The 15,950-nt window shown below is 22.0% G+C and overlaps 4 protein-coding genes across 4 annotated transcripts; 2 read left to right on the top strand and 2 right to left on the bottom strand. All coding sequences in view use genetic code 6, as the record gives it.

Moving 5' to 3' along the window:
- Positions 1-2,254: 2,254 nt before the first annotated feature.
- On the top strand, positions 2,255-5,375 carry TTHERM_00079840 (kinase domain protein; the record flags this gene model as incomplete). Its single annotated transcript, XM_001015824.2, has 19 exons — positions 2,255-2,352; positions 2,538-2,657; positions 2,717-2,806; positions 2,923-3,012; positions 3,109-3,201; positions 3,249-3,341; positions 3,395-3,487; positions 3,539-3,625; positions 3,682-3,771; positions 3,866-3,958; positions 4,013-4,105; positions 4,162-4,347; positions 4,399-4,488; positions 4,540-4,629; positions 4,681-4,770; positions 4,827-4,919; positions 4,971-5,060; positions 5,112-5,198; positions 5,264-5,375. The coding sequence occupies 19 exons, from the start codon at positions 2,255-2,257 to the stop codon at positions 5,373-5,375; spliced, it is 1,878 nt and encodes a 625-aa protein (XP_001015824.2).
- A 1,225-nt stretch (positions 5,376-6,600) lies between these two features.
- TTHERM_00079830 (hypothetical protein) lies at positions 6,601-9,651 on the bottom strand (the record flags this gene model as incomplete). Its single annotated transcript, XM_001015823.2, has 18 exons — positions 6,601-6,676; positions 6,726-6,809; positions 6,866-6,955; positions 7,006-7,098; positions 7,147-7,236; positions 7,306-7,398; positions 7,452-7,547; positions 7,606-7,698; positions 7,757-7,831; positions 7,888-8,001; positions 8,056-8,145; positions 8,397-8,489; positions 8,536-8,625; positions 8,677-8,766; positions 8,815-8,907; positions 8,964-9,050; positions 9,110-9,314; positions 9,372-9,651. 18 exons carry the CDS (start codon positions 9,649-9,651, stop codon positions 6,601-6,603), a joined length of 1,932 nt encoding a protein of 643 aa, XP_001015823.2.
- Positions 9,652-10,043: 392 nt separating this feature from the next.
- On the bottom strand, positions 10,044-12,994 carry TTHERM_00079820 (centrosomal protein, putative; the record flags this gene model as incomplete). Its single annotated transcript, XM_001015822.1, has 6 exons — positions 10,044-10,681; positions 10,748-11,136; positions 11,195-11,609; positions 11,664-12,154; positions 12,245-12,486; positions 12,551-12,994. 6 exons carry the CDS (start codon positions 12,992-12,994, stop codon positions 10,044-10,046), a joined length of 2,619 nt encoding a protein of 872 aa, XP_001015822.1.
- Positions 12,995-13,763: 769 nt separating this feature from the next.
- Positions 13,764-15,793, top strand: TTHERM_00079810 (hypothetical protein; the record flags this gene model as incomplete). Its single annotated transcript, XM_001015821.2, has 7 exons — positions 13,764-13,861; positions 13,941-14,230; positions 14,392-14,609; positions 14,704-14,964; positions 15,028-15,458; positions 15,508-15,589; positions 15,707-15,793. Exons 1-7 carry the CDS (start codon positions 13,815-13,817, stop codon positions 15,791-15,793), a joined length of 1,416 nt encoding a protein of 471 aa, XP_001015821.2. The 5' UTR covers positions 13,764-13,814.
- Positions 15,794-15,950: the final 157 nt, after the last annotated feature.

The raw sequence follows: 15,950 nt of genomic DNA, 5'->3' as shown, positions 1-15,950 counted from the left end.
ATCTTTACTACCAAATTATATTTATATGTATATATGTATGTATGTATCTATCTATATTAATTTATGCGTGTAAATCTCTTTAGAAAATTAAATAAATCTGCAAAATACAAAAATTAGCTTGATTACTATGTATTCCGTTTAATACTTACAGCAATTTTTCAAAAAATATTCAAAAAAGGTACTAGATAATTTTATATGTTGTTTGTTTGTTATATTTATAATAAATTCTTTGTAAATCTTTATAATTTTTTTATTTATTTAGATTATTCTAAAATAAGAAATCTTTTATTTATGTAAAAATTTTACATCTAATGTTTTAAATATTGAAATTATTTTATTTAATGACATTCAATTTCTCTATATTTCTATTTAAGAATAAATAATAAATAATGTTAATTAAATAATAATATTATTTTTCGTATTTATTAAAATAAGAAATAAAATCTAAATTAAAAATATTAAATTTCATAAAAAACTCCACTTTATTTTACTTAAATTATTATTTTATATAAAATTTAAAAAATAAAAATCATTTGATTATTTTCCTAATTTTATTTTAATTTTTCCAGAAATTGTTTTAAGTTTTTACTAAAAATATTTAATAAATTTATCCTGCATGATGCATGCATGGTTTGGGAGTTGATTGATTGAACTGTAACCGAATTCAAATTTATGCAAAAGCTATTGATTTTTTTCCTCTAAAAATCTTTCAAGTAATTCTTAATTTGATAGATATAAAAGAAATATGTTAATATAAACATCAAATAATCTTTGAAGTGTATATATAGTTTGCCAAACTAAATCAAATATAGAAAAATTTAAATTTTAGGTTTATTAACCATTAGAAATCCAAAATGTATTCAAAAAGAAAAAAATATTTTAGACATGAAGTGCTGAAATAATTTAAAAATGTATGTCATTGCTTTGATTTGATGGTTTTGAGTAGATTTAGGATAATACAAAATTTGCTTTTAATTATTTCTTGAAATGAGTCAGCAATCAAAATCAAAAAAAAAGCATCATAATTGTTTTCACAATTAAAAAATTTTTGCATCACAATAAGTGTTTATGGTTAAATTAATTCGCAATAATTTAAATAAAAATAAAAACTAATTCATAATTATAAAATCTGAATATTGACTTCCGTAATTATTAGGTCTTACAAGCTTCGCGTAACTCATTTAAAAAGAAGTTAAATTTTAATTTTGAAAGCAAAAATTAGATTACAAAAGTAAATCCACAACTGCTGGTTTATAATAGAAGTATAACCTCGTTTCAATGGACTAAAATTTTACCCATTTCCATTTTTATGATAAAATCTCAATTTGATGTTCAATTTTGATATCAAAAAAGAGATTAATTCACTCGAACAATAAATAATATTTATTACTTATGAATCTATAAATTATTAATATATAACATTTCATTCTAAATGCTTATTTTTTTCGTAATCAATTTAACTTTATAAAAGAAAAACTTTTCTTTAAATATTTTTAACTCTTTTACATCTTTTTTTTCCTTAAAACTAAACATTTTTTTCTCTGTGCTATGCACTCTTAAATTAAAAAATTTGCTAATCTATTATATATATTTATTTGAATACTTGATTCATATAAATTAGTATAGTTTATTACACTCAAGAAGGTAAATATAAATGCTAATTAAGGATATTTAAATTAGGAGAGTTAAGCCAAATTATAATGCTTCTCTGCTTACTATAATAAATACTTGGGGCTTTTTGATCGATCTCAAATATTTTATGTTTATTCTTTAAAAGATAAATTTATCAAAAAATGGTGATAAACTAATAGAGAAAATTGAAGTCTACTATTTGGTTTTATTTAAGATTTTTTTGATGTCTAAAAAGACAAACAAAGGTTCCAAATATGCCATCATCACTTCCTTTGAGATTGCGACAATTTAGTGACTGACGACAATTTTTAACACTTTTTAATTAAATTCTGACGGATTTAATTGAGTAGTCAGTTGATAATAAGAATACTCTATCTAATGCATATAAATTTTTGATACTATAAATTATAAAATTTATAATTATTATTTTCTTAATTAAATTCAATTTTACAGAAAAAATTACTGTTAACTTAACACAATTTTGTACAAAAATATATCCGCTTTGAAGATAATTGTTGATACAACCATAAAAACCCTATCTAGATAAAATTAAATACAATCCACGAAAAAAAACTAAATACTAAATTTCCTTCAAAATATAATATTGTCGTTTTTAAAATAAATGAGCACTCTTATTAATTGGTAAAATACTCTAAAAAATCTCTTTTTAACTTAAAACCACTTACTTGAATCAGATTTAAATGTCTTCTAATCTCAAAGGTAAACTTTCAAATAACTTAATTTGATACTTAAATTTACGTTTGATTACAAATTAGTTCTCTTTTATACAATAATAAACAAACATATAAATATAAATCAATAAATAAACAAATAATACTTTTTTTAGTTTACTTTACAACTACAAAACTAACAAACAAATAATAAATATATTTAAAATTAATTAGACGTGCTTGCGCTGAAGAAATTTAAAAAAATTCAAAAAAGTAGAATTAAATTTAAAGTGTCTCTTTGTGTTAGCCTTGCTAAGAAGAATAACAAAAAGATTTAAAATTCACCATCAAAAAGTAGTTAACACTTTTTTAACACAAAGAACTTTGTAAAATGATTTATTTTGAATTAAAAGAAACGAATTTAATGAAAATAACTACCAAACTTTGGTTGAAGGAATGAAATAAATTTCAAGTGTGAGAAGCTTAGAAATCGATGTTTAAGAGTAAACATTTCTAAAAATTATTATTAAAATATTACTCAATCAATTATTAAAATAATTTATTGATAAAATTGTTTGTAGTTTAAAATAATGTTTATTTTTTAAAATCATTTGCTTAGTGCTAATTTGCAGTCAGAAGGAGCAGAAGCTCTTAGCTAATCAATTATATAATGCTAAGATTTAGAGAGGTTATCCCTTGCTATTGGCTAGTAATATATCTAAATATTAGAAATTATTTTGTCTCATTTTTCATATAAAAATATTAAATTTGATGTATTTTAAAGTAAAAATATTTTAATAAAAAGGTATAATTTAATAGGCCAAGAGGGGATTGTTAGTATATCAAAGTGCATCAAATCTCTTCATAACTTAAATGATCTATCCATTACTATTGAAAGGTAAGGTTTTCTTTTGAATTACATAACACTTAAAATATTTTAATTAGGAATAACTCAATTGGCGAAGTAGGTGCAGCATCCCTTTGCCAGACATTGAAAAAATGCACTAAACTGACTCATCTTTAATTGTCATTTGGAAAGTAAAACTAATAATTTAATAACAAAATTTTTATTTAAATTTTGTTAAATAAAGTTGCAATAGATTTGGAAATACTCTCTATTCTAACTTAGGCAGCTCTTTAAAAAGCTTAACTAATCTCCAAAGCTTAAAACTCTTTTTCGACAAGTAAGAATGAATTATTTTTGAAGTCGATTAAAATTTATACTCTTTTAACAGTAATTTGAGCATATTGCCAGATGGTGTCAAGCAATTGTCTGAAGGCTTTCTCCATAGCTTAGAGAATTTAGAAATAAAATTTGGATCGTAATATTAAATTATTAAATTTGATAATTTACTTAAATAAAATTAAACAAATAAAGCAACAACAATATTGGATCTGGGCTTGGAGGTTTTTTAAATTCTTTAAAAAGATGCTAAAAGCTTAAAAATCTCAGCATATAATTTGGAGAGTAAATCCAATTTCAAATTTATCATTTAAAATTAAACTTTTATTTTGAACTTTTTAAAATAAATTTAAAATATAATAAATTTATTAATAAACAGGTCCAATAATTTGCAGTCTTAAAGCTTTTAAAAACTTGAAAAAGCTGTCAAAAATATGTCCCAGCTTTAAAATTTACAAATAATCATCGAAAAGTAAATATTTATTTTTGATTAATTGATATTAACTAATTAAAAATAATTTCATAGGAATAACAAAATTGGTGAAAATGCTGCTATTGAAATATCAAATGGAATTAAATGTTGCCAAACTCTTAAATAATTGAATCTCATTGTTGGATCGTAATAATTATTTTTCATTCAACAAAAATAACTTTTTTAATCTATTTCTAAAATAGTAAAAATGATATTGGATCTTAAGGCTGTCACTAAATTATTCAAAGCATGGGTTTTTTAACTAAATTAAATAGTCTTTCATTTTAATTTGATGAGTAAAATAATATCAACGATTAAGCATTTGATTCATTAGAGAATACTTTTGAATAATTAACTGAACTCTAAAGCTTAAAATTTATAATCGGAAAGTAAATCAGTTAAACTGATTAAAATTATTCTTATAACAATTTTTAATTTAGAAATATCATAACAAATGAAGGAGCTATTAAGATTGGTATTGCTCTTAAGAAATGCACAAAACTAGAATCTCTTTAATATTCAATAGAAGAGTAAAAAATTTCCTATTTTTTTATGGAATTATAATTAATTTAAATATTTAGAAATAATATTGGGTCTGAGGGATCTAAAATCATTGGAGAATCAATTTCTAATTTCTTCAACTTAAAAAACCTAAATTTGAAATTTGGAAGGTATATTAAAATTTATTTATCAATTATAAATGATTTATTCAATATGAATAGAAACAATATAAGATCATGTGGTGCTGGTGGTTTTGGAGATGCTTTGAAAACATGTCCTTCACTTGAAAAGCTAAAATTTGAAATTGATAGGTAAATTTATTTGTAAATGATTAAAATAAAACAAACATTCTTAAATATTTATTTAGTAAAAATTAAATTGGACCAGATGGATTGTCTTTTATTGGAGAAGGTCTAAAGAACTGTATCAACCTAAAATCTTTAGACATGATTATACAAAAGTAATTAATCATTTTTACTTTTAATTAATCTTAAAAAAAAAAATTTAATAGCAATGAATTAAATATTGATGGTGCAAAAGAGTTGTCAAAAGGAATTGAAAAATTGGGTTCTTTGCAAGAAATAAAATTCACAATTAATGAGTAAATAAATTTTAATTTAAATTATGAAATTAAAATATTATCATAAAATAGTTCAAATTTCGGTTTGGATGGAACGTAGGAAGTTTTTTAAAAACTAAACTAATGCCAAAAGCTAAGAAAGATATCATTCAATATCTAGTAATTAATTAATTATTAAAAAAATTTTTAATTATTTACTTAATGCATTTTTACTGTAACTAAAGCCATAAACATTCTGAAGAAGAAGTAGATGTTGTCTAATCTAAAAAAATGAATATTCTAAATAAAATTTACAAAATGAAAAGAATGGTTGATTTAAAGTTTAAATTTAACTGATCAAATAAATATAAAAATAAACAGAAAAAAAAACTAATTTTTGATAATAAAAATAAATAAATACTTCAATTAATAAAAATACTAACTAACAAGTATACTAATAAATTATTTTAATAACAACTAAACAAAATATAGTTAAAGCTAATTCACTAACACTTTTTATACTACTTAAACTCACTTTATATAATATAATTTAAATATTTTAAAGCATATTCTTTCTATTTAAACCTTTATAAATAATCTTGTAACCAACTTAGTATTTATAATTCTTCAAAGGACTTACTCTATCTATTTCTGGCAACAATAAATTTAGATTCAATAATCTAAAAAGCATTCATTAATTATAATTAAGTTCAAATTTAAAATTAAGTTAAATAACCTATTTTTTCATATATTTTTTAATGAAAGTCTTTTTAAGAATAAAGTTTAAAATAATCATCACGATAATATATAAAATTTAATTATAGTTATTAAATTTGTTCTTTTAATAATTATTAAATATTAAATGCTAAAACATCAGTTTAAGATACATTAAAATAAATAAGTTAAAAATCATATGTTCTAAATTAGATATTAAATTAACAAAAAATAGAACAATTATTTAAAAAATAAAAATATTTAAAATCAAAGAGAATGCTTTCACCAAATAAAATGGAGCATTTATTTATATCTAATAATTAAATTAATTCTTTATTTATTGTATATATATATAAATTGATTGATACAACATCCATTTAAGTTACACTTAATATTTAAATGAATAAATTAAAACTAATTTTTTCATATAAATTCTTAATTAAATCAAAAAAAAGAAAATTATTATTTAAAGAAAACCTTTTTTAAAGAAATAAGAAAAGAATTTAGCCAAATAAAAGGAAAAATAAATGGATTAAAACCACATAATTAAATTAATTTTATGAAATTTATTCTAAATAATAATTTAAATTTTAATTGTTTCAATATCAATCAATCAATTTAGGATGTTTAAAAATTTATGGATTAAAAATGAATGAATGATCTTTCTAAATAAATTCACAATTTAAATAATTTCAAAAATAAAACAAGCATTTAAAAAAATTATCTTAGCAATAAAGAAAAAATTATAAAATTAAATAAATTAAAAAGAATAATTAAAGTGAAATTATTTATTTTACTACAACATAAATTTAAAATAAATTAAATAAATATGCAATTTTAAAAATAATTGTATTAAATATATTTATTTTCATACAAATAATTCTACTAAATATTTATTTTTCTTTAACTTCTTTTCAATTATTATTGAATCTTCATATCCTATCCTAAATAAATTTTAAAATTCATTTAGTTGTTATAAATTTTTAAAATTACATGAATCTAAAATGTAGAGTTATTAAGTGCCTAAACTTTGCTAAGATCATGGTTAACTGCCTTAAATCTTCGTAAACAAATGATCTTTTTCATTTTAAAATAAAACTATTTCTTTATAAATGATTTTTTAATTAAATTACTCTTAAATGATAATAGAGAGATTCTGAATAGTCTCATGATTTACAATAAATTTAGTTAAATGATTTATTGCAGCCCTGTTAATATTTTCTCTTTAGAAGTTTGAAATAAAATATTTACTTATTAATAAAAAATTAATTACATCCCAATTATAAGTGATAGCTCTTTTAGATTCTATAATTTAAATTCATCTGATTCAAGAGGTAATAAACTCTGAGATCCAATATAATTATAGCTAAATTATTTTTCTATTATTTAATGTCTTCAAAATTAAATTATTTACCCTCCTATTTTAATTTAAAGCTTCTCAAGAAATTTGTTCTGTTTGACTCCTTCAAATATACTTATTGTTTTATCCTTAACATTTTCACCACTTTTTGATATTTAAATCAGATTTAAAATAAATTAGTTTTTTTGAAATAAATGAATAAATATAATCTACCTCCCTATAGAAAGTTGCAATTGCTTTAGATTTTAATGATGATTCAAAATTTGATTAAATTGATCACAAGAATCTTCTCCAATTTAATTATTTCTTGAAATAAATAAAGGTTTAAATATTTATCTTTTTGTATTTGTTTATTTTACGTATCAAAATTTAAAGAGAGACTGCTTAACTGATCTTTCAATGATAAAATACAATCTGTGAAATATTTTATACCCTTTTCATTGACATAGTTTCTCCTATAAATAATATATAGCATAACTTAATTCCTATTTATATAATTTAATCAATGCGTACTCTAAGATATTAAGCTATAGCATTTTTATTCCCTTAATTTATTCTAGTTATTAGCATATTAATTAACTACCTTAAGAACCTAATACAATATCTCTATTTTTAATATTTTAATTTATAAAATACTTAAATATATTTTTTAATCAGAAAATACCTTCCTATTGTAATTTATATATCTCTTTCATCATTTTTATTTTCAATTTAGTGAGATTGAAGATAAATACCTCCGCTTTTTTTAATATTTGATAAATATCTAAAAGTAATTTTAAATATAAAGCTGCTTACTTATCAATTTTGGCTACAAACCTCGATTTTACTAAAGGTTCACTTAATCCAAGACACATTATCTTAACTTCTTCTTGATAATTAACAGCAACATAGAAATTATTTGATAGAATTCTTTTAAAAATAAAAGATCTTACTACTAATCAATCATAAATGTTTCAATATTACACAATTATATTGAGTTCCCAGTTTTTTAAGAATTTAAGATTTTACAAATTTATAAAAAATAAATTTATATCACTAAACGAATGCTGTATCCTATGTAAAAAAAATATTTATATTTATGATCATCATTTTAATAATTTAAATAAATTAAGTAATTTGTCAAGAAACTCTTTTATTATAATTTTGTATTAAATCTAAATATTATTTAATTAAGCAGAGATTATGAAAAAAAATATTAAATCAAAATTGATAAAAAAAGTTTTTAATTGTTTCCCCCTTTCTATGTTTTTATATTTAATCATTTTATTTTTTTTTAAATTTTGAAATGAATTTGTTTAAGTTACCTAGTAAATGTTAAATGCAAATTTTATAATAAAGTGCAGCTGCTTAGTATCTAAGATAATAGCTTAAAATTAATGTTATCAATTTTCACTAATCTGATTTAAAAATTAAATTATGTTTGATTTTAAATGATAAATTTACTTTTGGAAGACTACTTTAATTTATTTTAAATTAACCTACATCTAGATTGATTGAAGCAACTTGTTTACATCACTGTTATCTATTTTGTTCCTTTTATAGTTTATATTATTTTAAGTATAGATCAATCTTCAAATAAATTACTGTGGTATTATTACTTCAATACTTTCTAGGTATATTAATTACTCAATAAAACCCGAAATATGAAGTAAACTTGTTGAAGCTATTTATTTTCTTTAAAATTTGTTTAATATTGAAAACATTTTTGTTTAGCTATCTTACTCTCTAGGTGTAATAATAACACATTTAATGAAGCAAAATACTTTCAATTGTTCTAGAATTGATTTAAGTACTTAATGGTGCATAGTTTTTTAGCTATTTATTTATTTATAACAAAGGAATTAAATTTATTGCAAAAAATAAGAACTTACTTTTGAAAATCTAAATTCAAAATTTAAATATTTGGATTAAATAGATTAAAGTCATGCAAGTCAATTGTCTAAGGCAAAAAATTTTATCTAATTATTAAATATTATGAAAAATTAAATGTAAAATCTTAGTAATATTATTGAAATACTTTTATGAGCTATTTTGATCGGTGGTTTATTCTTTATTTTACATTTTTATGTTTAACATGTAAATGTTCTCCTAATCAATTTTTTAAACTTCCAAAAATTTTTCTAAATCTTAAACTATTGAGTTAGAGTTTGCATATATTTGTATTATTTCTTTCTCTTCTTTAAAAAAGGTATCAGCGCTAGTTATATTTTGTTGCATCTAAACTAAAATATGAAGCATAATTAATACTTTTTAAATTTAATTTGATTTAATTTAAATACTTATATTCTATTTTAAACCACTCCTTTTTTTAATTATATTAATACCCTAAATTTAGTTTAAAAATAAATAAAAAATTTATTTCAATTATTTATTAATTTATTTTGGTAATATATATAATTTAATATCATAAAAGATCTTAAAACTTATTAATTTTAATTTAAAATTTAAGGTAATCTACTGAATTTTTACCTATTTATTATATATTGTAGTTTAAATTTATTTCAAAATTATATCATAGCTTTATTTTGAAAAATAAACTTTCTGATAAAAAGTAAGCATAATATTTTATTTACTATTAAAAAATGCACCTTAATAAAGCAATCACAGTATGGATATAATATATGCTTGTAAACAGTAAATTAAATTAGAATATCTAGCTAAATTAGATATAAAAATAAATAGTTATTAAACTAATGGATAAATATAATTATAAAAATGATAAAAATACACAATACTATCTATGATATAAATATATAAGAATTAAAATTTAAGATAAAGAGTTTTTTAAATAAGATATATTATATCCTTAATCAATCAATCTATTTATGTCTGTATGTTTGTTTGTTTGTCTCTATTTATCAAATACATCTACTGGAAATTTCAAAATTAATGTTGTTATTATTATTATATAAATCTAATCTTTTTTTAATTTATTGGTAAGTTCTGAAAGTTCAGCCTGTAGAGCGTTCATTATTTGGACAGCCTTGGACAACTAAATGCTTACGCCAGCCTTCAGGTCCTTACTCAATATCTTAATGACAAAGAGGACATCTATTAGCTACACTAGGAGATTTATGAGGCAAGCAAGACTTCTCCTTTACATGGTCATTGTATTCTGTTACAGAAATAGCTTCTTTGCATCTAGGACACTGGCGGAATTTCATAGCCTTCTTGCATTCCTCTAGTAAATGTTGATTATAAGCTGAAACCTCAACAACTTGAGCACAATGAGGGCAAAGTAGTAGCATGGGACATTCTCTCCATAAGTGAATATCTAAATCTTTTTTATCTGCAAATGTTGGGTTATGAACATGACAAAATTCACAAACTTCCATGACATCACTTGCTTACATTTTAGAAGAATTATTTTATTTTTTACTATCTTTTTACGAGGGAGATTTATCATTAGCTGAAGGTTGTTTACCTTTCTTATTAGGACCCTTATCATCGTGTCTTGCTCCTTAGTGTTATATATTTGTTGTGACAACAGTTTTTTTTTCTTATTTTTAAGGTGAACTATTTTTGCCACCTCCACCACCATTTTGTGAGAAAGCTTCTGATAAGATATCTCTTTGTTATTCAGGTAAATCTATTATTTTGTAAAATAAAAGAAATATATTTAACAAATGAATTTAAATTAAATTAAACTATTTACTTGCAATATATGGCTCAATTTATCCTTCTCCAACTTGGTTATATGCTTCTGTTATCAAATTAATAGCTGATGTTCTAACTTCGTTGTTTGCATGAACCATTTGTTTAGCAGCGTACTCCATAACAGGAGCAAGAGGAACATCTTTTTTACCAATTGAAAATCTTTTTGAAAACTATTGAAGAATGTTCAATCTTGCTACAATATGCTTGATAGAAGATTGCATTTTAGGTTTTAGTCCAGATCCTTTGCTTAGAGATTAAACTATTGTTTGATTTCCAATAATTGGAACACTTCCCAAAGCAAACAAAGCTTATTCAGCTTATTCTCTAACCTTAGGGACATGATGACCTGCTTGTTCCATTAACAGTCCAATACAATTATCAACATAACTATTAAATTTAAATTAATTTTATAAAATATTTCATTATTTATTTATTAATGAATTACCTTCCTGTTTCACCTTTAACTGAAGTTGGTTTTGCACTTCTTGAATTGCATAATGCTTGTAATAAATTCATAGAAGCTTGAGAGACCTAAGCAACTTTGTCTGCTATTGTTGCAGAACAAACACCAATGACTGCTGTAAAAAGTGCTTATGGATCACTTCCATTTATACTTCTTGGATTCTGGGCCTCAGCTTCTAACCATTTTAAGCCTTCTTCTCTTATTTACCAGCTTTTTGAAAAAATTTTTGCTGCACATTCATCACCAATAACTGGAATTAAAGGTTCCGCTTACTATTTTGCTGCTCCTGAAAGCTATTCAGTTTCTCCTACAGAGTTTTATTGAACAGATTCAGGTGCCTAGCCATTTGCATAAGCATCATCTAATTCCCATGGTTTTTTATTTTACTTGTTTTTCACTATTTTTTTTAATGGGATAAATTATTTGTTTCAAATAATAAATTAATATTTACTTGCAGGAAGTTGCATCTCATCGTGATTACTTCCCTGATTAGTTCTGTTGTTGAACATAAATTATTCTTCGAATTTTTATTTTTAAATTTTATCTTATTTTGACTCCTCATACTATGGTTGCTACACACTAGATCTATGTTGTCTGGCCATTTCAGTAGTTTCTTACTCAACTAAAGGAGCTTCTTCGATTTTATTTAATTAATTGCCATATTCATCGTTTTCAGCTTTAAAATTATTGTTGGATGGCTTGCTAACAGGCTTACTGCTCCACATATCAGGCTAGTTTGAAGGAATAATAGGATCTTGCATTAATGGTTAAAACTGGTTTGAATTGTAAGGAATATTAGAATTATATTATAAAGGCTAAGGTTTTTAAATTAAATATTCAGGAGCAACTGCATTTCTAAGTCTGTCTATCTCTGCTTTGATAATTTTTGCAGCATCATAGTCTTCATTTTCTGTTGCAATTTATTTTCTTTCATTTAATTGTCTAAGAGAGAAATAAAAATAAAATTATTATTTATTAATAAAAGGATTTTATGTATTTTAAAATTAAATTTATTTAAAGTAGGTAAATTACCTCAATTAAATACCAATTGCTTTAAGCTTATCAATAGCTTCTTTTAATCTTTGTGCTTCATCGAAATCATCATTTTTAACAGCTCTCTCTTTTGCCATTTCTAAAGTACGAAGTCTATCTAAAGTAACATGGTCAAACTAAGTTTAATATTAAATTTGATTGTAGAACTCTTTAACAGGCTCTATATTTTATTTCATGTTAGTTAAATCATCTCCAAAGCAACTGAGAGCAATTACACCAATCTATTTAATAAAATTTATAAATATGAAATGTATTTATTTATATTGTTGCAAATGTCTGTCTTACTTGATTGAAAGTGTTGTATTTATTGTTATGGTTTTTATGAAAAGATAATTTTAAGTATAAAGCAGGAGAGTCTACATAAACGCTTTTAAGTTCACGCGATTTAAATCCTGTTTTTTCATTTGAATCTAAACTTAAATATCCGAGCTTTTTATATTTGAATTCAGTATTGATAAATGGAGTATTTTGGTCTGGCATGTAAACGAATATTTCTATGCGAGAAGCTATTTTATATTAGTGAGAAAGAAACTATATTTGTCTAACTCTCACTGGTGAATGAAATTGAAGTACTATCTCTTAAGGATAGTCACAAAATCTACTCGATTACCAGCCTTTTGATTAAGGAGATTGCATTAAAAGCTCACTTACGCGATGAGTTTGTTCTTCGCTAGAGCAAGATTTTATTTTATAAGCAAGCTTTTGCATATTTTGCTACTATTTAGACATGTTTGCTAGATTATAATACTTATTTTGGGCTTAATTGATAGGACTTTTGTTAATATAATAATGGTGTTAGAAAAATGCTAAAGTTATATCTTCTCTATAATTGCTGCTATATTTTCAACTACTGAAAATTTGAAACAATCTGCAAAAATTGAATTTCTTTATTTAAATTTACTAAAAATTAAAAATTTCTTTTGTATTTATTAGTATTAAAGACAGACAAATGCAAGATAATTAATTAGTTGTTTATAACATATAAAATAGAACATTATTAATAATATTTGTTATATTTCTAAAACAAAGTAAGTAGAATCTTCTTCTTTTCTATACAAAAGCATTTACTCATTTATTTGATAATTGTCTTTGAAGGCCTTATCTAATTTCTTAAAATAGTATTAATTTTTACCACCAATTTAAATTTTAGCAAATCACTTTTTTTTTTTAGAACTTGTCAAGTAAGTGAGAAGAAATTAATTAATTAATTAATTGACTGTTATACTTAAAATAACATATTTAAATAATTAATAAAAAAAAGAAATGCTTTCTTAAACAATAAAATTGCCATAAAAATTATATTAAAACCAACTAATAGCAAATTTACATAATAATGGATTCAATTATTTTTAATCAATAGCAGAAAGATATCCTTTCCAGTTAAACAATTTATTGAACTTAGCTGATAAAATATAATCAAAATTAATTGAAATTTTTAGAGTCTATGACTTGATCAAATAAAGACTAATAAATTAATTAAATAATATTTTGATATAATTTAATTAAAATTTTATAGATTTATAGTTTATTTATAAATTTTTTAGGAATAATGAAAAGGAAGAACTCGCAAGAAAGCTAAATAGCGGAATTGCAAAAGTAAAAAGAAAAGATATTTATTTGAATAAGTTTGATTTAAGAAAAGTTTTAGTTATACCAAAACTCATTTTGTAAAAAGATAAATACAGTTTCTTCAAGATGAATTAGAGGGAAAAACACTCGAACTAAGCAGTAAAGTAGAGCTGATTAAGGTGTTCTCTGAAAGAGAGCGATAAGCATTAGAAAAAAAAGAATTGTATAATAAAGAATCTCTTTAGTACAAGCAAGAAAATTAAGAACTGTTACAAGTTATGGAAGGAATGAAAAGAGAAAAGAAAGAATTAATTTAAATTTATGAAGCAAAGAAGAAATAATATGAAGATTAAATGTCAGAATTAACTAAATAGCTTCAAGGATAATCAAAAAAGAGTATTTTACTTTAATTTATTATTAAAAAAATTATTATTATTTTACACTTTTATGGACTTTAAGTTTTTAAGATGCTTGTTAGATAGATTTTTAAATGGATAGAATCAATTTCAAAAACAAACTTTTTATTTGTAAATTTAAGATCTAATTTAAACAAATAGTGAGCAAGATTTCTGGCAAACTAGATTTAGAGGAAGATATATTTTAACTGCATAATACAATTAGGTCGAAAGAAGAAGTAGTCTAAATTTTAAATGAGGATATTAATCTTTAGAAAAGCAATATCTTAAGGTTGGAAAAGTAGCTGCAAGAGCTGAAAGATGACAATATTGAACTTCATTAGTAGAACTTACTTTTCAAATAGGAGTGCGATTAAAGAGTAAATGCTAATATAAATGAAGCAATAGCTTTGAAAAAAATTTTGATGATAAAAAAAAGCAATTAATTGATTTATTGTTATTTGAATTATTTAGATTTAAAAATTGAGAGAAGATCATTTGTATGAGTGTAGCAACTTCTAAGAAGAAATAGAAAAATTAGTTGATAAAATAAGGGATTTATCAAATGCTAATAAATAGCAAGAATAGAAATTAGAATAATACCAAAAAATTTAATTTGATTTAGAGTAGTCCAAAATAAATGATTTAAGCGACAGTGAAATAGTTCAGGAACTTAGATAAAAGCTTGAAGACGTTCAAATAGAAAAAGAAATCTAAACTAATAAATACAATAATGTATTCGTTTATTTTTAAAGAAATATTTCATTATTAAATAATTTTTATTAATAATTTATTTAGGAACTTAAATGCTTAAAAGAAATATAAAAAGATTTAATTTAAGAAAAAGAAATTCTAGTGAAAAAATGTGAAGAGTAAGAAAATTAGATAAAGCAACTGCAAGATAAATGCGATTAATAGAGTGCGTTAATTAAATTACGCTAAGTCTAACAACAGCAATAATAATAGCCCTAATAAACTCCTCCTGCAAGTAATAGCCATAGTAATAATATAGATCCAGCTAATTTAAAAAGAGAGAAGAAGATTTTAGAAGCACTCAGTGCTAGAGTTTAAGATCTTTCTGAAGAAAATTAAAATTTAAAATAATCGATCTAAGACTAATCAGCGATAAACAACCAATATGAATAAAAACTGAAATAAAAATCACAAATAATACTTAACATAATATAAGAAATAAGAAACACATATCCTCAAATATCTGAATAAAAAATGTAAATAAATAAATATTTATTTGTTAATAAACCTTATTTATAAAAAAAGATAGGAGATATCTGAGATAAATAAAGAGGTAATTTAAAGCTTTAAATCTTATTCAATGGACGATTTGTTCTCATTGGTAGAGGTATAATTTATTTTATTCTTACATTAAATTAATTTTAAAGTTTAAGAATTTTATAAAATTATAAATGAAATTTCAAATAAAATGAAGCAATAAATTAACAAATTTTTATAAAATTAGGATTTATTTATAGAAAATTAAAAAACAAAGTAGTAAATCAGAGATGTTCTACTTAAATAGTAATAAAAATAATAATCACCTCAATGAATTCATTGATTGATTAATTGAATGATTGTTAAATATTTTAGGTAAATTAAAAATATTTCCTTGTTTAAAAAAACTCTTTATTATTTATTAGTTATTTATTTTAATTTATTGATTATTTTAGTTAATTAATTTTAAAATAAAAGCCAAAATTTTTAAT

Source organism: Tetrahymena thermophila, assembly GCF_000189635.1.
Source record: "Tetrahymena thermophila SB210 genomic scaffold scf_8254650, whole genome shotgun sequence".
NCBI classification, from domain to species: Eukaryota; Ciliophora; class Oligohymenophorea; order Hymenostomatida; family Tetrahymenidae; genus Tetrahymena; species Tetrahymena thermophila.
The sequence above is the reverse complement of the archived record's forward strand: the minus strand, read 5'-3'. Positions and strand labels throughout refer to the sequence as shown.